Source organism: Spinacia oleracea, chromosome 4, assembly GCF_020520425.1.
Source record: "Spinacia oleracea cultivar Varoflay chromosome 4, BTI_SOV_V1, whole genome shotgun sequence".
NCBI classification, from domain to species: domain Eukaryota; kingdom Viridiplantae; phylum Streptophyta; class Magnoliopsida; order Caryophyllales; family Amaranthaceae; genus Spinacia; species Spinacia oleracea.
Window position 1 is genome coordinate 182,299,084 of NC_079490.1, and position 25,984 is coordinate 182,325,067.

A 25,984-nucleotide genomic window follows, 5' to 3' on the forward strand; every position below is an offset into this window, starting at 1 on the left:
AATGGTTACTTAAACATTGCAATAAAATAGATTTTTAATGATGATTTAAAATACATATTTTGACAGAAGTTTGGAATGAATAATATTTCATTAATTATGAAATTATAAAAAATATATATATTGTTTTGAAATTATTGATTTTAAAGTATGTATCGTTTTGAATGATAATTCAATAATTTAATATTTTGAAAGAAATCGGATTCAGAGCTCAGGAGGAACGAATCAAGGAAAAGACTTAGCAAATCGCGGAATTGAGGTAACGTCTATTGCTGGTGCCCGCAATTCCCTTCTAAAAGTGATTATGAAATTATGGCATTATGATTGTATTTATGCATTAAATGTTTTGACTTGATTCATGAATTCCGGGAATGAAATATGATTTGATTGAATTATTTCTTATAATATAATGTTTATGAGATTTAATGAAAGAAATGATGTTTTATTTGATCTTATGATGTAAAAGAATTATGTTACTTCAACTGAAGTAAAAAGGCTAAGAAAGTAAAATTAAACGAAACATGATAAATGAAAGTGAAAGACCTGGTCCGTTTGGCAGTATACGTTCACATGTTACGATTCTCGGTCATGCATGTACCTATGGGGCACCCGCCCATTGAGCCAACGCTCTCATATTTTATGGACATCGACCAATCTTGAAAGACGTTCCACCATTTTATACTTGCCAACGACATAAATAGATAGTGATTGATAAATTTTCCAATGAAATATTGCAACAATGGAACAAACAAAAAGAAACTATGAAAAAAAGAACAAAAAAAGAACGAGGTGATAATCGTAAAATCCAGCTAAATCGAACCAGCAGATATTCCTGGCGTGAGCCGAAACCAGTAAATTCAGTCAGCCCGGGTCGAGTTAACAAAAATGAGTCCCCGAGTCAACCAGGAGGAAAGCAAAAAGTGTAGAGAGTCCAAATTCAAAGTCTCATCTTCAAAAAAAATAAAAATTAGGGCTCCTCAAAAATTTCCAGAGTCCTTCTCACTTCACACTTTCTCTTTCTAAAATCCCTCACTTTCTCTCTCTTCCCCGTGTTCCCAATCAATCCTTCAATGGCGGTTATCGAAATCTAGTCAACAACAACAACGAGGTATGCTTCCTTCTTTTTCTCTCTCCTTAAACCACGTTTTCTTCGTTATGCCACAACTGTTTTTCGTTTTTTTGCTTAATTCCCCCCTTTCTTGGTCTAATTTGGGCGTTATTTTGATTGAATTGAATCGTTTTTCGTATTTCAGGATCTGTTGGATCCGTATTAGAATTGGATTAAAAAGGATTTAATTTTGCGGGTTTTTATCCGAAACCCTAGGTTGTGTTAGGAATTGGTTCCTTTTAGGATTGACATTGTTGAAATGGAATCTTCGGGTGGTAAATCGAGGGGTCGGCCGAGAAAGAGGAGAAGGGGAGATGAGCAAAATGGGGAAAATGTTGATGGTGAAGGGGAGGTGCAGGATATGGTGAGAGATGATAATAACGATGATGATAATGAGGGTGAGGATGTGAAGAATGCTGGGAATTCTCGTAAACGAGGCCGTCCTCCGAAGAGAAGAGCTGTTGAGATAAGGGGAGATTCTGTGGTGGGACGTTATGTTTTGAAGGATTTTGAGGGTAGTGGTGTTTTCTTAGGGAAGATTGTTTCATATGATTCTGGATTGTATAGGGTTAATTATGAGGATGGGGATTGTGAGGATTTGGATAGCGATGAGTTGCGTGAGTACTTGATAGGAGAGGAGCGCCAGAAGTTTGTGGGGGATTTGTTGAGAAGGAAGCAGAAATTGGATGAGAACGTGGCTGATTTGTTGGAAAAGAAGCAGAAATCGGATGAGAATGTTTCCCCAAAAACTGTTGTGAAGTCGAAAAGTGAACGAAAAAAGAGAAATGTCAGGAAGGTAGTTGATGAAGTGGAGAAGGGCAATGTGGCAGAGCCGATTGATATTATGGACAAACAGGATTGTGGAAATATGCTCAATGACACAGAGAAAGTTGAGGTGCCGATATCAAGTGGGCGTTTTGACGAGGAAGTTGATGGGAGTGAAGTTGATGATGATGATGTTTCTGATTCTTCTAGTGATTCGTGTGAATATGGCCAGGGTTGGGAAACCAGGTCAGAGATTGAGATCCCTGCTATTCCCCCTCCCGAACTGCCTCAATCTTCCGGGTCAATTGGTGTGCCTGAGGAACATGTGCCACATCTTTTCTCAGTTTATGGGTTTCTTCGCTCGTTTAGTATTCGCCTGTTTTTGAGCCCCTTCACATTGGATGATCTCGTTGGTTGTCTCAATTGCACTGTTCAAAATACATTATTGGATGCAATTCATGTTGGTCTATTGCGGGCCTTGAGATGGCATCTTGAGGCACAAGCTACTGATGGATCAGAGCTTGCATCAAAATGCCTGAGGTAATGTATCTTGATCCTCATGTTGATCTATCATCCAGTTAACTTTACTATGCCCTGTTTTTATTTCCAAAACCAACAAGGTTACAGTATTTCATGGAAGTCTGTTTTGATAAATAATTTACATGCCCTAGTGCATTTTCTCACCTCTTTATATTAAATTCTTTCTGCAGGTGCATTGACTGGGGTTTGCTTGATATCTTGACTTGGCCAGTCTACTTGGTTCACTATCTGATGGTAATGGGACATTTGAATCGAAAAGAGTGGAAAAGGTTTTACATTGATGTCTTGCAGAAAGATTATTGTACCTTGTCTATCGGGACGAAGTTGATGGTTCTACAGATTTTGTGCGATGATGCTCTAGATGCTGCAGAAACAAGGTCAGAGATTGACAATCGGGAAGAATCTGAATTTGGAGTTGATTCCGATGGGATGTCTTCATTCTCTCTTGAGAATGGTCCTAGGAAGGTGTATCCTAGATCTGCCAAAACTTCTATTGCCAAAGAAAGGGAAAATCTGATTCTGGAGGCAAAAAATAATACTCCATTTGGATCAGATTCTTTGACCGTGAAGGGTAAGAATCAGGATACCAAGTCAGATAACATTGATGAGGATGAAAATGGGGATGAGTGCCGGCTTTGTGGAATGGACGGGGTGTTGCTTTGCTGTGATGGCTGCCCATCAGCTTACCACTCAAGATGTATAGGCGTGAACAAATTATCTATACCTACGGGAGACTGGTTTTGTCCTGAATGTAAAATCAGCAAACTTGGTCCACCTATTACTATGAAAACTTCATTGAGAGGAGCTGAAGTTTTTGGTGTTGATCCATATGCACAGCTGTTTTTGGGTACTTGCAATCACTTGTTGGTGTAGGTTTTTAGCTCTCTATAGCTCTTCATATCTCTATCCAATTTCCTTATTTTTTTTAAAAAAATCTTAACAATACTGAGGTTTTAATGGGTACTGATATAAAGTGAAAGCTGATGTGATTGAAACAATTACGAAGAATAGATAGATTTGAGTATGACTTGATTTGAGATGTGAGCTGTATAAATTTTTTAAAAATAAATATAACCAGTAGTAGCAACATATGATAGAGAAGATGCTAGCTAGTCTATATATTTGAAATATTTAAACTTTGTTTTTATTATGGAAATGAGAAAAATTCTAATTGATCAATGCTATCTTATCTGAATAAGGAAAGAGGAAGTTTCTGGATTTGCGGCGTTGTCCAATGAAGTTATTTTTATTGTAGCTGAACATATTAGGCATAATATATTCCCTTGCCTTCTTTTGGTTGCATCTTCAATATTTGCATACCCCCCCCCCCCCCCCCCACACACACACACCCCTCTTCACCACCAACACACAAAATGTTTCCTCTAATTGAAAAGTTCCTGTTGCAGGTTGAAGGTGTCCTTAAAGACATCGCCTTTTGTCAGATATTACAACTGTAATGATATTCCACAAGTTGTAACAGCCCTTTGTTCATCTGAGTACCATGCAGTTTCTTACTCGGGTATCTGTCAGGCAATATTGAAGTATTGGGAACTTCCGCAGGTTTTGTTACCCCCTCCTATAAGTTGTCAAACAGCTATGGTTTTGGAAAAGAAAGACGATGACTCCGTGTTGCTTTCTGCTGAGACTGGAAATCAGGTTCTTAACAAGGTTGAACCTGAAAACTATGCCAGTGGTGTAGGGGAAAGCTCTTTAAATTACGTGTCTGGACCAGGCAATGAAAAGAGTTCCTCTACACATGGTTATGATGATGTTTTGATAGGTGCTCCTGTACAAAATGATATAGCTGTACCAAGAATGAATGGAATGAATGAATCTTCAACTATGTCCAACAAACTTTCGAAGAATGCTGGTCTTTCTGGCTCATCACCGCAAGGGCTGGCTGATGGATCAAGTGTGATGGGAATTTCTTCATGCACCTCTGGGTACAAAAGCAGTAGTGCAGGGCAGAGGAACAGTGTCTGTTTGCCTGGAAATGTTTATCTGCCGGGAAAATATCGTAATGAAGCTGGAGTCAGAGCAGTTCAACAATGGAAGGATAATGGCAATTGCTTATACATTGGAACTTCGTTTAAGACTCATGGATACATAAATCATTATGTGCATGGAAACTTTGCAGCAACTGCTGCTGCTAATTTTGCGGGGCTTTCATCTGATGAGAATCGATTATCTGAGGTTCATGCCTCTGACCCCAGGAAAGTAATGTCTGCTAAAGTTACGCTGCAGGCAAAGGCTTTTTCATCTGCAACGTCTCGGTTTTTCTGGCCTAGTACTGAAAAGAAACTAGTAGAAATTCCAAGAGAGCGCTGTAGTTGGTGTCTTCACTGCAAAGCTCCTGTCAGTAGCAGGAAGGCTTGCTTACTAAATCAAGCTGCACTGAGTGCTACACGAGCAGCAATGAAGTTTTGCTCTGGTCTTAAGTTGGTGAAAAATGTAGAGGGTGGCCTTTATGGTATAACAGCATATACATTGTACTTGGAAGAAAGTATGCGTGGGTTAATTGTTGGGCCATTTCACAGTGCAAGTTATCAAAAACAATGGCGCAAGAAAGTAGAGCAGGCTTCTACTTGCAGGGAGATGAAGTCTCTTTTGCTTGAAGTAAGTTTGTCTTTTTCATTTGCATCATTTACTGTCTTTATCTTCCAATTTATTCAGAGCCCCATCTTTATTTTTAATTTAGTGAATCGAATCATGTTTATCATTTCTTCAATCTACACCTTTTTCCTCCCGTCAAACCCATTACCATATGTAGGCAATGAACGATCCACTTTTGCTAACTTGGATTCACTTTCCAAAGACTCCATGGCGTGGCATACCATGGTTTTAGGGATGAAGGAACAAAAATACATTAATGGTTGATCTTTTATATACAAGAATTCTATGAGAAGCTGCCAAAGTGTCAAAACTGGATTCGAATTAAGTGACAGATATAAATAAATCCAATACAGTATGTTTAGGCATCCATGATTCTCCATTTTTTTTATAGCTTTTAGCCTTTTACACATATTACAACCATTTGGGCATTTGGTGTTTTTTTCCTTAGACAGATTACTACCATTTAGTGTTTTCAGTTTCGAAGATTACAACCATTTGATATTTTTTGCTTCTGTGCTTGAATATTTCCCTAGATGTTGTCTTGTTTATTGTGTTTGAATATTTCCCTATACGCTGAGTACTCTGAGTATTCTTTTGTCCACATGTATCTACCATTATTCACAAGGCCTTATGCTCAATTTTTTAATTACAGCTTGAGGAAAACCTTTGCATCAATGCACTCTCATCAGAATGGACTAAGCTGGTAGATAGTTTGATGGACGAATTATCTGTTCCTCAGAGTGCATGTACAGCTGTGTCAAATCAGAAACGGGGCCCAGTGAAACGTAAGAAACATCTTGCTACAGCTGAAAGAATAGTGGAAGACTCTAATAACAGTTTGAATGATTTAAACTGGAGGAGTGGAAAGCTATCAAAGCTTGTATTCCAGAGAGCAACACTACCCTGTCCAGTCCTTAGGAAAGCAGCTCGTCAAGGTAATATTTTACCTTCCGTATAACATATGCTCATGAAATGCTCTTGGGGTTTTGTGATTTAAGGTTCAGACACACTTCTAATGTTATTTACATCTGTTGCCACTCTTTAGGCGGTTCAAAGAGGATTCCTGGAATATATTATGCTGAAGGTTCTGATGTTCCCAAGAGAAGCAGACAGTTTATATGGAGAGCAGCTGTTCAGATGTCTATGAATGCTTCGGGGCTTGCACTCCAGGTCACACATCAATAATGCTTTTTGAATATTATTCTTTGCCCTAAAAGTACTCACTCCATCTGAAAGTATTCAAACCCCTCCATTGTAAGGATGTAGCTTTATTTACCAAAATAACCCTTTGCTACCTGTGCTCCTCCACTCTCCTTCTTTGATTCATTTGTTCCAAATGGGGGGGGGGGTAAATCATGGGAAATCCAAGCATAAGACCCTTGTTATAGGGGGAATGTGATAATTTTTCCAAACATCCCCAACATAGCATGTATGCCTGGTACTTCCGGACAGAGAGGTTTATTGTCAGGTTATTTACAATTAATTTTATTTGTAGTTCCATAAGTTCAAACCAAATTACATTTATCTGCAGGTGAGATATTTGGATCATCATATTAGGTGGAGTGATCTTCTTCGTCCTGAGCAAAATCTTCAGGATGGGAGAGGTCCAGAGACAGAAGCTTTTACTTTTAGAAATGCTCGGATATGTGACAAGAAGGTTGTGGAAAGTAAGATTTTGTACGGAGTAGCTTTTGGACATCAAAAACATCTTTCTTCTCGCCTTATGAAGAGCATTATAGAGAAAGAAGAAACCGAAGACGGAAAGGAAAAATGTTGGTTTTCTGAAACACGCATCCCTTTGTATTTGATTAAAGAGTACGAGGAAAAAGCAGAGAGAACTTGTCTGCCACCATCTAAGAAACCTGATCGTTATTCCAAACATCAGAAGAGGCAATTGAAAGCTTATCGTAAGAGAGCAACATATGTCTATCTTACACGTAGGAGAGATCACTTGGAAGTGTGTTTCTGTGCAGCTTGTCAAAAAGATGTTTTACTTGGGTAACCTTCTCGCTTCTCTTACTTTTTTCCTTTTCGTTTAAAGGTTGTTTTTGACAGGTTCAAGAATGCTGATAGGTTATCTGTTGTGGTTTCAGGGTTTCTGTTATGTGCAGTGCTTGTGAAGGTATGCTTTGTGCTCATGGTTATCTCAAATGTGTCATTTTCCTTTGTTCCTTTGTATGGATTCAGCTTTGCAGGCAGCGTGTACTATATATTTTAAATGCATTGCCTTTTTAAGTATCACACCTTGGCATCTTCTTGTTGGTTTGTACTCTTATATTCCAAAATAAAATGAATGGCAATAGGCTGTGGATCTTTGATTTCCCCCCCTCCTAAATCCATGCCCCAACCACCATGCCACAAACATTTAATTACTTCATGATAAACAACGTTCGAGGAAGTCCGTGCATGAAAAGAACGCACGGACAAAAACAAGAATATTGCATCTTCCTCCATAAAGCATTTATTTGAACAAGTTCATGCAAAGATAAAATACATGTTTTCAATTACTAAAACATTATATAACACACTTTGATGTCTTTGAACTGCTAGTAAATGAGAAAACAGAAACCTGAGTTACAGTAATACTGGTCGAAATAGAAAATCATGTTGAAAAGTGCAAGGGCCGACCGTCCAAATGCTTCTATAAATTATTTTGTATCAGGAAGGTCTTATTTATCTTCAAATCTATTTGGTTTGGGTTTTAGTGCAGTGGTTTGTTTTCTCTTGCTTTTGCCACTTCCTTTTGATGGTATTCACTTCGCATAGATGTTAGTTAGAAAAGTTGAGCTCAGAGACAGCTAATCGGCTGTTGAACTAGAGATCAAACAGTTCTATTTTGAAATGCTTACAACTTTGTTATCTTTGTTCAGGTTTTTGTCACAAGGGATGTACCATAAGCTCAACTGTTTTAACAAATGATGATGATGTTTTCGTAACCACTTGCACGCAGTGCTCACATGGAAAACCTCTTACCGTAAACAACAACACTGTTGAGTCGCCAACAAGTCCTTTGGTGGTGCAGGGGCAGGAGTATCAGAACTCCGCCACAGCTGCTAAAAGTACAACGTTGAAATCTAATGGTCAACATCAGAACTCCATGACAATCTCCAAAAGTTCTAAGGTAAAAAGCAATGGCAAAGCATCGTCTGTTGGAACAGAGTGCCAGTCTGACAAGAAGCCTGCTTCATCTAATTCTGGAAAACGACAGTTGCATTGGGGTCTCATCTGGAAGAAAAAGGCTGCTGATGGCGATGGATCTGACTTTCGTTCAAAAAATATCCTCTTCAGGGGCACTTCAAATGGTGTGAATTCATTAAGCATAAAGTGTCAATTGTGCCAGAAGCCATATTCTCCGCATTTGATGTACATTCGTTGTGAATCATGCCTAAGTAAGCCCGTGAAGGGTATCTTTCCTCATCAGTTCCTTATTTAATGTAAAATGTTTATAATATATAATTTGCTGCATTTGCAGATTGGCACCATGCTGATGCTGTTGAACTCGACGAGTCAAGACTTCCCCTTCTGTTGGGATATAAATGCTGTCGTTGTCGCAGAATTAAGACACCAGTGTGCCCATATGCAGACAAGATAATGAAGCTGCGCATTAAAGGTCCGAAGGACGAGACAATGCCAGCGGATTCTGTTTCTGAAGCCATTTCGGAGCAAGCTGAATCATTACCTTCAACTCCAATGTCTCTGATGGAGGATGATGTCTTCATTCCGGTGGATGATCCGCTTCTTTTGTCTGTTTCAAAAGTAGAACAAATACAGGAGCCAGAAGCAGAAGTTCAGTTTGATTGGAGTACCCCTTTTGGGCCAGGCCCTCAAAAGCTTCCTGTTAGAAGGCATATAAAGAATGAGAGAGATGATGACGGGCTTATTTGGAACGATTATTCTGCTGTACAGTTACCTACATCGGATGACACAAAAAACATTGCCAATTTTCACTCGGAGTGGGATGTTCCAAATGGTGGTCTAGAAGATGGAATAGGATTGGACTATGATAACTTTAACTATGAGAACGAGAACACAGATTATGAACCGCAGACCTACTTCTCTTTTACAGAGTTGCTAGAGGCTGATGATGGTAATCAGTTTGAAGGAGTTGATGTGTCCGGAGATGCCTGGGAGGATTTGACTTGTGAATATTCTCAGAGTGGATTCCCAGAGCATTATGAAATGGCTTCCATTATTGATCACGTGCCAGCCACATCTATGGAACCTGCAATAGATGTTAGTTGTAATATTTGCTCTCAATCATCACCTGTTCCTGATCTTGCTTGCCAAATTTGTGGTTTACAGATTCACAGCCAATGCTCTCCTATTGAAGAGGTATCTCAGGGTGACAGTTGGAGGTGTGGCAACTGCAGGGGATGGTGTTAAATACAGTCTCCCAGAGATGCAGTTTTTTGATCCAGTTGTGTCTTTTCGGGGCACCAGAAAGCCAGACAGATAATAGATTTTCCCATGGAAGTATGTATGCAGTTGAAAATCTGTTCGATGCCTGGGTTTTGGGGGTTGATATGAATGCTTGTGCTCTGATTGATCACACACGGCACTGAAAACATGTCTTACTGGTTATAACTCAGCACCCGATTGATGAATATGGTCAAAGGGTATTAATACATAGATGTTTTCACTGCGTTACTTCAATGGGGGGGAAACATGGGCCTCTCTGGATTAAGCTGGGGTGGGGGTGGTAGGGGGGGGGGGGGGGGGGGGGGGGGGGGGGGGGAGAGAGAGAGAGAGAGAGAGTAGCACAAATGGTAAACTTTGATTTTTGGCTGTCCTGGATTTAGGTGTTTGGTGATGCCTAATGATAATGTTATACTCAAAAAAAAGATAAGCTTGTTTTTGGTGCGCTTATCTTGGTCGAGTTGCTTGTGTAAAGATGGAAAATCACAAGTATTTTTTTGGTAATGATATATCTTTTGATACCATTTTGGATTAAACATTGTTTGTGTGTTCCTGGTGGATGATCTTGCATAAGGTGGAGTATTACATTTATCGAGTCAATGTGCATATTCTTGGAATCCTGGACCTGGTTGGTTCATTGTGTTTTCTATATTCTTGTAATCTTGTTTGAGCAATGAGGATGACCCAATTCACTAGACTCTTGATTGGATTTGGAGTGTAGTCTTCCCTTGTTAATTGAAATTTATGAGACGGGCCTTCGACTACAACAATACAACATGGTCGAGTTAATTGAAATTACTTTTGTCTTCGGTTTAAGTGGTCCAGTGTGTTAAGTAAAACTGGACAATTACTTTATAGTTATACTACGAGTGTGCAGTTTTTGGATAAGACAATTTTGCTTTTCAAAATATGTTGTTTCTAGTATTTAATGTTTTTAAAAAAATTATTCCCGCATGTAGGAATGTCGAGCGTTTTTCGTAGATAATGCTTAAAGATATCATAATTCCCTAAATATGTTCTTTTTTTAATACAATATAATTTTCAATCTAATGTCCATGTTAGCAATAAATTCGATCTAATATTTTTTTATAAGTACAAAATCGTCAATTCAAACGGTTAACTAAGGTAAATCGCTAATTGAGTTGGCGGTTTAAAAACCGCTAACTCCATTCATGTCCCTTGCCGCTTGCGGGCTTGTAGCCACCTAATCTCGTGGTCATGTCTTCTACTCCCACTCTGGCACTTCCGTACAACCTCCCACCAGAAGCGGTGGTCGCAGACTCGCAGTATTAAGTGTTAGCACAATAAAATAATAATGTTGCTATAAAATATAGATAGAAAAAACTTATCTGTAAAACGCGAATAATCGGATGGATATATAATGAACAATTGCTACGCCGTGGGACACCACTGTCCTAAAAGACGATTCCGCACTACCTCCTGGTGCAGTAGAACAAAAGCGGTCGCCCTCCAGGATTAACACAACTCCGAATTTGTGTGCACTCACAAATCCGAATGGAGTCAGAATATTTGCCCAAAAACCGGAAGATAGTTTTAGAGAGGAAGCTTCAAGATATTGTGTTTTTCCAGTTTTGTGTATATGTATTTTTGTGTATGTATTCTGTCCCTTATGGATGAAAAAGAAACTTGATTAATATAATCATGAACTCTATGAATTCCAACGGTAAAAAACGGTTAAATAAATTAATTGAGAACAATGTGGTACCAAAAGGAATAGGTAGGCCCATAACCACCCGCGTATACCAAGGCCCGAGCTCAACCCGATCAACCTACACGCTCGAGTGAGTATGTTCACCATGACTCCCTACTACTTTCTTAAACAAGAAGTATTACTCATACCCCAACATATAAATAAATGAGTTGTTTGATATTCTACCAATGAGGGACATTTCTCACTTTATGTTTTCACTCTTTTCTTTTATTTTCTCAACAAGAATTTCCAACAATAAGTATGTAGATGGCTAATTTTGTTTTTTTTTCAATTTGTATAAATGAAATTGCTAACTAAATTATATCTATACGAAGTATATTATTTTTATTTGTTTGCCGATGTTAAAAATCCAGATTCTTATGAATTGTTTTCTGGGTTTTGCTAAAATTATGAGTAAAAGCTTGTAATTATGTTGGTTTTGTAAATATTTGTTAAAAGCTTAGTTGTTTTTTTTGGGGGGTTTGCTTGAATTTGATCAAGAACTCGTAATTATTGTTAAATTTGATCAAGAACTTGAAATTGTTATGGATTTTGCTTCTCCGCCATTTTCGTTGTTCTTATTGATTGGTTGGTGATGGTAATGGTAGATTGGTACTGTACTACTGTTGCAGACTTGCAGGGTTTCTCCCACCTGCAGTTGCATGAGTATTTCCTTTTATTATTTTGCCCGTTGCTTTCTTTCCCATAGAAGCGTGCTTTGCCTTTGTTTTCAGATTTTTTTTAATTTAAAAAAAAAAAAAGTTTCATAGAGAAACCGCCAATTCAATTGGAGGTTTTGATGTAATGCATTAAACCGCTAATTGAGTTAGCGGTTTTAGAAGAACCGGATGTTTTTTTCCTTTTTTTTTTTTTTTTTAAAAAAAAAAAACCCAATAACTTGGACGGTAGATTGAGAATTATATTGAAAACTAGTATACTCCGTAGTATTTAGTATCCGTGAAATTGCACGGTTTGAGAAGTTCAAATATTAATTTTGTATTAATTTGAAATCTAAATGATCTAAAAGTTCCTAACAAAAGTCATAATATACATATCATAAAAATTTAACAATATAAGGTCAAATTTTAAAAGTTAAAGCTCTAATAATTAAAATTCATCGCAATGTCCATCATACCTCATGCTCCATATCATAATTTATGCCACCGCTTAAATTTCAAGATTAATAATTAATTTATTACTATTCCATTCACAATATCATATACTCACACTATACTCATTCGTGAGTTTTTTTTTCGGGTTTATTCTATTTGACAAAATAAAGCCTCGTATATTATATAATTGATATAAGTGGAAAATTTAAAAAAAATTAAGGAATGTAGCGAGTTACTTTTTATTTTGGTTACATTGCGTTGCATGCAATATACTCGTTTTAGTGAATAAAACAACAATTTAGGAATGGAGCGAGTTATATATAACGTCTGTACATTTCTCTTACTTCATAGTTTACTCTTTTGTATATAATGAAGATTAAGTCGAGAAGACGATCAATGCTTTCATAAATGTCATAATAAAACACTAACTCTATAAAATAAGGGTCGTATCTAGGTTATAAAGCAATTTTTTCAATGGTTCCAGGCTTCCAACCTTCCAAGTTCCGAGAATTAATATAGAGGAATCATCAAATATTTTCGTTCATGAACCATGCTATATCTTTTTAATGTGTAGAGTAATACAATTTTATCCTATGTTTTGCTCATTTTGCATGTTTACATTCTTTAACATAATATTTTACTTTGTTTGCTTCACGTTTTAGTGATTTTTCCTTATGATGATTCATGCTAGTCGACCATAAATCTTCATTTGGGACTTGTTGTTGTTGTTGAAATGAATTATAGATATATCATTTTAATCCCCACTCGCCTAGCCAGGTACACATAACCCCCCCCCCCCCCCCCCCCCCCCCCCCGGTATAATTAAGGGCTCACCTTACTCACTTCACTACCCATATTATTAGCTAGCTGCTCGGTCAAGTAATCTATACTAATATATTAAAAGGCGTTTTGAAGAATGTATACGTGTCACGTAGATCTCTCCTTATTACGCCATGTCACCACTTATTAGCATCATGACACGTTATTACAACAAAAAACATCTAACAAGGATCGAACACCAAACCTCTTTGTTAAGAGTTACACTTCTTACCATCTTAACCAACTACAACTTATCTATTATCTTTCCATATAAACCTATATATTCGTTTTACAATAAAAAATACGTTGAATAAAAGTGAATTCCAAAAAATGAATGATTACATAATTCATAAATGTACAATTATTACTTTGAAGAAAAGGATCCGACTTTGTTTAGATTTTTGGATGTGGGGTTTAATCGGGAGGTTGTTGATCGGCCACTAATCTTATGTCACCACCGTGAAGGAAATAATGCCCTTGGTCCAAGTATGCATTCTATGTTAAGTCTAATAAGTGCGGTTCAGTATTAATTAACAAGTTAATAATTCAGTGAGATCAAGTGAGCTGAATGCCTAGCTAGAGGCCGCTTCAGTTCAAGTGGAATTAATGATATTAATCCACAGCTTACTCTTGACTGAACCCGTAGGGTCACACAAATAGTACGTAAACGGATCAAGTATTTAATGGCATTAAATACTCTATCTATGGATATTCGGAATCGACGGATCTTAGTTTCAGTGGGAGCTGAGATCGTCACAAGCAAGAAATGAATACTCCGGAAACGATGATATTGTCGGAAACGGAAATATGGATCGTATCGGAAATATAAATATTATCCAAATCGTAGATGTTGCCGGAAACGGAAACATGGTACGTATCGGAAAATATTATCGGAAATGGAAATATTGCCGGAATCGGAAATATTGCCGGAAACGGAAATATTGTCAGAATCGGAAATATTATCGGAACCGGAAAATAATTCCGGAAACGGAAATATTAAATATTTGTTCGAAACGGAAATTAATTCCGGAATCGGAAATATTAAGTATTGTTCGTATCGGAAATGAATTCCGGAACCGGAAATTTAATCGGAAGCGTATCGTACGAATAAGCATCGGACGAGGCCTGCCGGACGAGGGCCCAGCACGAAGCCAGGCCATCGCCCAGCAAGCCAAGCGCGCCACACGAACAGCCAAAAGGCCACGCCAGGCCCAGCGCAAGGCCAGGCCCAGCTGGCCATGGCAGCGCGCGCAGCAATGGGCTGCGAGTTGTGTTGCTGCTCGCGTGGGCTTGCGGCTCGCGTGGGCCGAGCGGCCGTGTGGGCTGTGCGCGGGCATGGCCTGCACGCTCGTGGGTCATGCTCGTGTAGAGTTTGTGTTCACATACGAAACCTAAATTGTATAGGATTTGTTTGATGATTAAATTCCTAATCCTAAAAGGATAAAATTAATTAGTTAGAGTCCTACTAGGATTCTAGTTTAACTAATTAGTATCCTAATAGGATTCCAGTTCCTTTTCCATACCTCTATAAATAAGGGCCTAGGGTCATTATTTGCAAGCACGATTGAAGTATTCAAAGGGTAAGTTTTTGAAAGAAAAATCAGCCATACACTTGCAAACACATAGCCGAAAATCCTAAGCACCTTAAGGGTGATTCTAGTTGGTCTAACTTGAGGCGGATCCGGACGTACTGTGGACTATCTACGGAGGGACGACATTTGGAGTCCTAAAGACTTGTTCTTGTTCGGTTCGGGCGCAGCTAGGGAAGGCACGCTACAACATGTATGCATCTATTCTATGCTAAATGATTATGTGTAAATAATATGCTTTCCTGGCTTTATGGTTTTTCCGCATGATTTATGAATTGTCATATGTATCATAACCTAACAGTGGTATCACGAGCCTCTTATTATTTTCATAATCTAAATTGCATAAACATGGTTAAATATTACAAATTTGCAAGAATTAAAAGGGGTGATTAATTTTCGTAATTGTTAATTAATTGCAAATTGCGTTTATTTAATTATACGTACGCAGTTTTTCGGCAGTTTCTTCGTTACTCATCCAAATCGAGTAATTTTTGTGTCAATTTCGCATGTAAAAGGCATTCTAAAATTTTGACAATTTTTTTTTTCGGCCGAACCCAGAATTCTCAAATTCGAAGCCTAACTATGACTTTTCGGAGCTTTTAGTGTTTCGAATGCAAAATTTCGTAAATTTAAGATGTTAAATCAAATATTTGCGATTCTTGTTGATAAATCTTGAATTTTTGATTGACCTACTGTATATGTTTAACAAGTTTGAATGCCTAGCCTTGTTAATTATGCAATCTAATTTGTTGAAAATTGGAATAATTTAGAATTAATTTGATTTTCATAATTAGTTATAATTTAATTAGATACCTATGATTAAAAACCACCATAAAAATTGTAAATTTATGTTAAATTTTAAATTTTTATGACCTAGATTTGAATCCATGTTAATCGGAAATCAATTAAATAATAAATTTTCGATTTTTCGCCCTAAAATTATGAAATTAATATTATTTATTAATTTGTCATTAATTTTGAATATAAATTTTTAATTTTTATGCGATTCGCTCATATAACTTGCACGCACAAAGCAATGGACGCTACGTGTTACCCTTAAGGGGTGTTGTATAGTGCGGGCATGCGACGACGAGCAAGGGAGCTCGTCGCCCATGCGGTACGAATGCAGCGTGCAAGGGCATGGTGCACGAGCACAAGGCAGCAGCCCTGCCTTGTGTCGTGGGCTGTGAGCAATGGGCGCATGGGCAAGGGAGAGAGCAAGGCACGAGCAGTCGCGTGTGGGCAGCAAGCGTGCTGCGCCACAGCGCGCACTGCCTCGCGCAAGCGCACGGAGCCTCGCGCGCAGCAAGCGCATGTGTGCGTGCGACGAGCGCTGCGCCCAGCGATGGCGTGCAGCGTGCTTGTTGCGACGTGCGACGAGTGCTGCGCCCAGCGATGGTCAGCAGCATGCTTGTTGCGACGAGCGTTGGCGCGCGCCTTGCGATGGGGAGCAGCAGCGATGCGACGCAGCGCATGGGCTGCGCGCACATGGCCAGCGATGGCTGTGTGCGTGTGGCCCATGGGCGTGCGTTGCGTGGTATTGTTGCGTTGCGATTAGATCGTTTTAAAAATTTTAATTTTGAAATTTTCAGTTTACGTAATTTTAATTAATTTTAAAATTAATAATTTAAATTAATTTCTTGGATTTTAATTTTGAATATTGTAATTATAATAAAATTTATTTATTCTAATTATTTTACTAAAATTAAAATCATGAATTAATTTAAATACAACTGAAATTAAATTAAATTTATGGATTCAATTATAAATTTATATGAGCTTTAAATTTTAATTAAATTTGTATGTTTCCGGTTAGACTAGAAATACATTTTTATGTTTAAAATTAGTAAAGCATATGAATTTATTGGTTTAAGTGGGAGCCCTTTTTAGTCATAAACTCTTGATTAGGTCTACAAATCCTTAAGGTTAAAACAACTTGATTAGAATTAATAAGGACTGAATAATTTGTAGATTATTGGTGCCCTTGATTAATTGCTGCAAATGTTTATGTGATGCATAATGTGTTTTACTAACCAGCTATGTGGGCCATTCATGATAATGAATGGGTGAATGCTATATATTGTATATGTACTGTTTTGCAGGTTATGAAGTGACTAGTATGACCCAAATAGGATAGAAAATATGGTGTGCGTACCATTAATTTGAATGTAATTGGTCTAAAGTACCAAAGTTGTTTTTAATTCAAATATGGTCTGCGTACCATCAAATAGTTGTAATTAGTTTTAATTATAGCTTATCCTATTTGAAGAAAATGGTGCCTCCCACGGAGATTTTCAAGACGGACTTGGAAGTTGAAGCTTCAAGATGAAGTCGGGCCATACTAGATCACATTTATCTTATGCATGTTTTAAGTTATTTATTGCTTTTAAATATGTCTTAAAATGCATGAGATCAAAGCTTGATTATGTTGCATGATTAAGGATTTTAGTTCACTTAAAATCTAACCAACATAGTAAGAGCCTTAAGTTCCAAACTTAAAAATTGAGTTAAAAGGTGCCATGCCAAAATATACACTTGCTTGGATATCCTTTACATCAATCTAGTAATAGTTTTCGCTCAGCGAGGTGTTACTTAAGGTACACAAATAATTGTGAGTACATGTTAGTTTTGGTGAAACTCAACGATATAAGTAAGGAGTCCTTTTATGTCGTGGCAAAATCGATAGGTTTACCTAATAAGTTCTTAGACGTACCTATCAACCAAGAATAGTTTCTAGACTATTAGCAAAAGGCTTTTGCTTACCTAAGATGTTTTAGGATTAAGTCGACAAACTGTGCTTAATTCTTCAATGATTTTAGGATCTTGGAATCATTTTATTCACACGTGCCGGAACAATAAATTCGAATAAAATGCTAATAACTTGTTTGAATTGCATGATTGCTTTAATTTCAAGTTATTATTCATGATAAATGTTTAGACTTTGCATGCTTCAATGTATGTTTTAATTATTGTTTATAATTAAATATCTTGCACTGCAGTAAATCCTTTTAGAAAGGTAACAGTAAATTTCCTCGATTGGTAGTGAATTCAAGAACGATTCACGGAAATGAGAGAAAATGAGCGATTTAAAATGTACGTTTCTTTTAGCGACTTTTATGGTTGTTTTCGAGTATCAAAGTCGAATGGCAAACCGATTGGTGCTTGTGAATTCAAAATACAATGTAGTTTATAGATCATAAAGCATTGAGTTTAAACACTCAGCTTTACCAATGGTTAACAACCTAATATCTTTGTCCATTTAATTCTCGAATGAGTCTAGTCCCTAGACATTCGAATAAGATTGATGCTTAGAGAACTTTAGAAGCTTCTGGTAAGATCATCTAGTTGAAACAGAATATTCAACATAAATAAAATGGTAAGAACTTTGTTGGAATGACATCGGACATGTCTAACAAAGTATAAAAGTCAACACTATAGAATTCAATTCTTAAGACTATAAGAAAGGGTACAAGAAATAGGAAAACAAGGAACAAATGAAAGGAATTTACGATTCCGTTTCTACCTATAAGTTTATGTTTAAAGAGAAGTGACCTAGCAATCAAACTTCCTTGGTATCATATACCGCTTGAGGTTCTTACTTCGGTAATAACTCAAACAATGGAAGCTAGGCTACACTAATGACCTACAAGTGGGAAATGAAGCATGGCAATGCTACATTAGTTGTAGGGTCATCTAGTTTGTTTTAAGTCCTTTCAAGGCTGGAACTTAATGGCTATTTTGTTCCATAATCAGCATACCTAAATTTCTGCTTCAAACACAGAAAGACTCACATTCAGAAGAACAAAAACAATGCTTGTTTGTTTGTTTATTTGAATAAAATGGTCATTTACGGGTTGAGTCAATATGCTTGATTAAAACAAACAACTCTTTAAAGAACTTTACTAGGTTCAAATCAACCCCTTGATTTGAGTTCCACTAATCTTTGGCATTGTTGCTTAGACCATATCAATAAGTTAACATTCAAAAGCTCTATTTTGATGGACTTTTGAAAGTTCATTGATTTCTAAATCAATTTAAGACAACTAGTCTTACTTGTTGAAAGTAACAAAAGATATGAACTATTGTTAGAACGCCTAGACAATAGAGTTCAAAGCTAAAGAAAGATGTTATGACTTTATTATTTCACATGGATTTGAGTGAATATAGGTTTATTTACTCAAATGTGATATAAGTTGAATCTGTTTGGTTGGTTCAAAGATTCAGAAGTATAAAATCCACTTGGCAAGAAATCATAAAGATCTAGGTTAGATCATGTTGATGATTACTTGAGACCAAATATGATCATCAATGATTGTGTGTTGTAATTTCACAATCTAGCTCCATAAGATATGGCATATCTACGTTGAATTGATCGAAGTCAATTAGTACTTGATTCGATCAATGATGGATCATAAAGACTTTTCCTATAATTTCTAAAACAAAATGCTCAACTACCACCAAACTAAACCAAATTCGTCAAAGCTATTGAAAAGTGATTTCAAAATATCTTTTCATAATATATCTAAAGAGTTCCTAAACTCAGTGGGAGCTTAGTGTTTGTTATTCAACAAACTAAGGCCCAAGTATAGATATATGTTTCATTGTGATTTATTCAAATGAGACACAAGGGTATTGTTTCTACCATGAATTTTTGAGAACATAATGTTTGTTTGCTCGAAATAATGTCCTTTTGGAGATTCGTTTCCAAAATGACAAGTGGGAGAAAATAGACCTCGAAAGACTTCGAGGCGAACAACAAACATAAACGGACATTCCGGAGGCACTTTGAAGTGCTTCAGAAAATCCGAACTTATTCTTTAAGGACTTTAGAAGTGGCTTTAAAGAATAGACTCTCTTAGAAACTTTACAAATGCTTCAAGGAGAACAGAATATTCAAAGGACTTTCAAGTGGCTGTTGATATTCTATTGTTTGATCGATGTTCTATACCCAAGTAGGCATAGAGTTCAAGTCACTGAAACTATGAGATTCTTCTATTAGATAGTGAAGAAACATGGAGTTCAGGTCACTGAAGCTATGCGATTCTTCTATTAGATAGTGAAGAAACCTACAACTTGCAGTCAAACTATTATCATGTAGATTAATGAGTTTGTGACCTGTAAGAAAGCTATGACGAAACCCAGATTCCCTAAAATGGTTAGAGGCCATATATAGACTCAAATGTTTTAAATGGTTAGAGGCCATAAAACATACTCAATGTTTTGATGACAAAATTGAAATTTTGTTGATTTGCAAGAATAGTTTCACACCTATTGGTTGCAAGTTTATTTTAAGGATAAAAACCATCAAACATGAAATTGTGTTAACACACAAAGCTAGATTAGTTGCTAAAGGTTACAAGCAAATTCATGGCATGGATTGTGTTGAAACCTCATGCATAATCGTAATGCTCAAGTCTATAATTCAAGCAATGATTGCATATTGGTACATATGACAATTGGATGACAAAACGTATTCCTCAATCAAATGTTGGAAGAAAACTATGTACATGGCATGTCATAGGATTTGTGGATCCAAATAAATGCTTGAAAAGGAATGCTAACTTATGAAATCTAAGTACAGATTTAAGCAAGCAATTGGGAATTGGAACTGTATTTTTAGTGAAGCTAATAAGCATTTTAGTTTCATAAAATGTACATGACTCTTATAGATATATAAGAAGTTTAGTGGGAGTACGTAAAACTTAATTGGTCCTATATGTATCATACACATATCTCTCTATTGTGAAATAACATTCAAATGCTAATGACTTAGATTTGAGATTATTCATTAATGATGGACCATGGCGAAACTTAGTACATACTGGGTATTAAGATCTATTTACAAAGATCTTATGATATTGTTTTGGATTAAGTAATGACATTTACTAAATCAAACACGAAAGACTCCATTGGAGATATTCGACCCATATGAATAAATCTAAGTAAAGAATGTTTGAACTATGTATAAGCATTTACTAAGTTAAAACACCAAAGGATCTAAGTGAGATTCTTAACCTATATTATATGTCAAAGAATTTAGCTGGATTCAGTATCTACTGAAATTGAATGAGCTAAAGTTACATGAATAGAATTCAATTGAGAATTATTCTGCAAAAGAATTTATCATGTATGATATAATATGAGGATCGCCAAAAATGTATCGTATGACTTTAGGCATGACGAACATATACCAATCTCTATTGATCTAAGTGAACATCAACTAGATTGAGATCAAGAACACTTATGGTACTTGAAAAGGTACATAGGAATAGTTCTTGATTCAAGGAAATAAAGATATTCTAAATATTGATGCTTCACGCATAAACACTGGCAAAGGATCAAGCAAGATCCCTTTGGAGTTAACCATTGGCAAGGACGAGCTATAGAGCATCGTGTTTTGAAAATGGCAACATGGATTGGGGACCATGAGTTGTTGCGTGGGAAATTAAATATTGAATTCTATGTTCTAAGATACAGCTGGAAAGTCTTCCACATATCTGTGAACTGCTTGGATAAGTAAATCCAAACAAAGCATCACTAGCAACCTAAACAGTTGAAGTAAAAGTACTTATTGCCTAAGAAGCAATAAAACAGAGTTGTTTATATTAATGAGTTCTTCATTGAACTTGGGTGGATCACATGTCTGCTAACTTGATGGTTCTTCATTGCAAAATGCGTAGAACCACTATCGAAGTAAGAAAGACTAGATCACATAATAAACAAACTCAAAAGATCTTATCATCATATCTCGAAGAACATTCGATGAAAAGGATATTAAGATTGGCAAAGCATGATAACTAAACCTATGCAACAAGTGAGAAACAACACTCACATTGTGGCACTGGAAATCAAGCATAGCTTTGAATTTCATGAACTGTTTTAAAGATGGGTTTGAGGCCCATGGTTGTAAAACACTGAGGTTGAAACATTTATCATATATGAAAAGTATTTTCATATTCCATTTAATCTTGGTTTAGTATTAAATGATGAGTCCCTTGAATTTGACGAAATATTCAAGATAGACTGTCAGGACCAGTCCTGTGACTAAGAAATGTCTATCAAGTGAACTTGAATGTCAAAGGTTGAGAATGGTCCCTGGTCGGAGTTTTCTATAAAATAGGACGCATAGAAAACGTTAGACGACTAGAATGCAAGATGACTAGTAGTTCTGTTTCTTGAACTATGTGGACATGGCAATGTCATAATCATTTGCATAGATACTTACTTTGGGAAGACTAGTATCGGACAGACCTATGAAACTTTACTGTAAGAGATGAAAATCTGTCATAAGTAAATTTGATTAAAATTATTAGACACTAAATCCTCAATACATGAGTGATTTGAGATTACTTGTTTGAGAACTGGTTGCTTTGACGTTGACCAACCGTCGCACCGTAAAAGGAGGCTATAAAGGCAACGCTCAGGTAATCACCTATCAAACGAAGTCTAATCTCAAGATCGCAAGATTGGGATTGTCCTCCCATAAATCGGGATGAGATGCTTAAAAGTTGTACAAGGCCACTCGGAGAGCTAGAAACTGTGAAATGCATGGCCGTGCTCGGATGAATCATAGGCTATTGTTATCTGTTTATTTGATCAGTTGAACTCTGAAACCGAGAAACACCTTTGGACATAATAAGGATGACAACTCTTACCTTATGTTCAAGAGCAAGCATCGAGCGACAAAGGAATTAGGAAATGCACACTTGTCCCTAAGGACAAGTGGGATACTGAAGGAAATAATGCCCTTGGTCCAAGTATGCATTCTATGTTAAGTCTAATAAGTGCGGTTCGGTATTAATTAACAAGTTAATAATTCAGTGAGATCAAGTGAGCTGAATGCCTAGCTAGAGGCCGCTTCAGTTCAAGTGAAATTAATGATATTAATCCACAGCTTACTCTTGACTGAACCCGTAGGGTCACACAAATAGTACGTAAACGGATCAAGTATTTAATGGCATTAAAACTCTATCTATGGATATTCGGAATCGACGGATCTTGGTTTCAGTGGGAGCTGAGATCGTCACAAGCAAGAAATGAATATTCCGGAAACGATGATATTGCCGGAAACGGAAATATGGATCGTATCGGAAATATAAATATTATCCAAATCGTAGATGTTGCCGGAAACGGAAACATGGTACGTATCGGAAAATATTATCGGAAATGGAAATATTGCCGGAATCGGAAATATTGTCGGAAACGGAAATATTGTCAGAATCGGAAATATTATCGGAATCGGAAAATAATTCCGGAAACGGAAATATTAAATATTTGTTCGAAACGGAAATTAATTCCGGAATCGGAAATATTAAATATTGTTCGTATCGGAAATGAATTCCGGAACCGGGAATTTAATCGGAAGCGTATCGTACGAATAAGCATCGGACGAGGCATGCCGGACGAGGGCCCAACACGAAGCCAGGCCATCGCCCAGCAAGCCAAGCGCGCCACACGAACAGCCAAGGCCACGCCAGGCCCAGCGCAAGGCCAGGCCCAGCTGGCCATGGCAGCGCGCGCAGCAATGGGCTGCGAGCTGTGCTGCTGCTCGCGTGGGCTTGCGACTCGCGTGGGCCGAGCGGCCGTGTGGGCTGTGCGCGGGCATGGCCTGCACGCTCGTGGGTCATGCTCGTGTAGAGTTTGTGTTCACATACGAAACCTAAATTGTATAGGATTTGTTTGATGATTAAATTCCTAATCCTAAAAGGATAAAATTAATTAGTTAGAGTCCTACTAGGATTCTAGTTTAACTAATTAGTATCCTAATAGGATTCCAGTTCCTTTTCCATACCTCTATAAATAAGGGCCTAGGGTCATTATTTGCAGGCACGATTGAAGTATTCAAAGGGTAAGTTTTTGAAAGAAAAATCAGCCATACACTTGCAAACACATAGCCGAAAATCCTAAGCACCTTAAGGGCGATTCTAGTTGGTCTAATTTGAGGCGGATCCGGACGTACTGTGGACTATCTACGGAGGGACGACATTTGGAGTCCTAAAAACTTGTTCTTGTTCGGTTCGGGCGCAGCTAGGGAAGGCACGCTACAACATGTATGCATCTATTCTATGCTAAATGATTATGTGTAAATAATATGCTTTCCTGGCTTTATGGTTTTTCCGCATGATTTATGAATTGTCATATGTATCATAACCTAACACACCGTAATTTGATGATGACACCATCTCTACGTGCACATATTTTATAAAAAAAACCCCGAATAAAAGTCAAAACCCGGGACAACTCCCGGGTTACATACTAGTTATCTTAATACAAAGCTTAATTACCTACCAACTTTAATTTTTAAAGTTTGTAAAAAGTAAAAATAAATTATACTCCGTATATATTTGCATGTATGAAGCTAGAGTCTTATTAGGTCTATAAGTACCCTCAGATGTCACAACACTCTAATGTTATGAAATATCTATTTTTAATACAATGAAAAATTGACACATTTAAATGTTAATATTATCAACCTCAATTTAACTAATTTCTTTTAAAAGATTTCAAATTAATTAATTAACTCCAAAATTCCGAGTTACCTTAAAGAGCTTGTTTCCTGAACGGTTCTCAATTATAAATTTATAATTATTTCTTACCTAATTAATCATGCTATAGCCATACGAAGTAGTTTACACGTTTATATAATAACTAAAATTTTGATACAATAATTTTTAAAATATTAGGCAATATTATTGTTGGAGAGACTACATAACTATGTTAAATTACTAAATGCCCAATCTTGCATTGACAACATTTAATTTAATAATTAATAGACAATTTAAAAAATAAATATTACTACATCACTTATTTTTATAACGCACTAACTACTACTGCTACTATTACGTACTGTTGCTGCCGCCGCCCGCTACTACCACCACTACTACTATCAATGCTGCTGCTGCTGCTACTGCTATTGCCGCCGCCGCCACTACTACTACTGCCGCTACTACTACTGCCGCAATAAGTAATTAATTAAATATAGAACCATTTGTCGTTTGACCATCTGTAATACATATATGTAAGACAATATGTAATCATGTAGGATCTTAATAGATTCGTATCGATATATATACTTTCTAAATATCATTATTTTTATAATTTTTACTTATGCATAATTCGAGAGATTAAAAGTCAAAGTTGTGTGTTGAAAAACGTTAAGTCAACATAGTGCAGTATTAATTTTGTTTGCATTTCCGATGTCTGTTCGCAGGTATTGCAACTCCGTTTAAGTTTTAATAAATTTCTTTCAATTTATAAGCGAAGTACAAAATATCAAGTTCTATATAAATCAAGTAAGTTACTCGTAATTCTAGTTTACTAATTATTGGTTAACTAATAGTTATACATAAAACAAAATATATTTCAGTTAATTAAATAAAGAAGTTAATCTCCGAAATTCATGTAATGACCAGAGACATCGTACGGGTCAACAATTAGTTTTTGTTTGAAACTGGTTGCACGGTCAGCATTGGACAACACATTGGGCAATTCCTTCTCTCCTTCTTCTCCTTTGGGCACTTAACTTTGCTTTCTTTGACCCTTTTGGCTTGGGCGATTTTGGTGGAGTCATGCATGCTTATTTTTCTCTTGTCAACAAAACAAAAGGCTCTCGAGGCCTTGAGTGATGATGACTGATGAGGTGGGGACTTGGCCTCTCGAAAGTAATCTTGTCATTCATAATTTGTCATTCTTTCTCTTTGAACATTTAATGACTGTAAGCAACTATCAACCGTCTTCCGCGCTTCAACGTCGTCGAAAACGGCCACACGCCACCTCTCCGCGCTTCAACGTCGCCGAAAACGGCCACACGCCAGCTCTTCCGCGGAGAGGAGAGGAGAGAGAGGCAGAGTGTTAGGAGAGAGATAGGCAGAGGGTTAGGAGAGAGAGGGAAGAGTTTAGGAGGGAGGCAGAGAAATGAATTACGGTTTGGAATATGAAAAGAAAATGAGTATATATTGCTGACGTCAGCGTGAGTACGTGACATTTTGAGTGCCATTAATGCGGTCTCACAGAAAAGACCGCCTTATACAAAAGTTTGTAATAAAATTAACGACCTTAAGCAACTAACAAGACTATAAAATTAATGACTGTAAGCAACTAACAAGACTATAAAATTGTGCCCATTAAACCTTAAACATTTAAACGTTACCCAAGAACCAAACCCAAAACAGTAGAATAATCCAGAAGACTAGTTACTCGTATAAACTTATAATACAAGCATGAAGGATTAGTAATTTACTCAAGTAGTAGGCGAGTTAGTGTAGTGCTTTTATGTTTCTGCTTGTTTTTGTCTTGACAGTTTACTCAAGTAGTT

The 25,984-nt window shown here is 37.0% G+C and overlaps 1 protein-coding gene across 1 annotated transcript; it reads left to right on the plus strand.

Annotated features, from left to right (window-relative positions):
• The first annotated feature begins 940 nt into the window (after positions 1–940).
• On the plus strand, positions 941–9,648 carry LOC110783696 (DDT domain-containing protein PTM). The gene is made up of 10 exons (XM_021988039.2): positions 941–1,105; positions 1,251–2,410; positions 2,581–3,279; positions 3,817–5,026; positions 5,676–5,958; positions 6,069–6,193; positions 6,555–7,021; positions 7,117–7,145; positions 7,894–8,412; positions 8,496–9,648. Exons 2-10 carry the CDS (start codon positions 1,365–1,367, stop codon positions 9,404–9,406), a joined length of 5,289 nt encoding a protein of 1,762 aa, XP_021843731.2. The 5' UTR covers positions 941–1,105; positions 1,251–1,364; the 3' UTR covers positions 9,407–9,648.
• Positions 9,649–25,984: the final 16,336 nt, after the last annotated feature.

Coding starts and splice junctions, on each gene's coding strand:
- LOC110783696 (XM_021988039.2), top strand. CDS start 1,365: ATGGAATCTTCGGGTGGTAAATCGAGGGGTCGGCCGAGAAAGAGGAGA. Junction 2,411..2,580: donor CTTGCATCAAAATGCCTGAG/GTAATGTATCTT, acceptor TTCTTTCTGCAG/GTGCATTGACTGGGGTTTGC. Junction 8,413..8,495: donor TCGTTGTGAATCATGCCTAA/GTAAGCCCGTGA, acceptor CTGCATTTGCAG/ATTGGCACCATGCTGATGCT.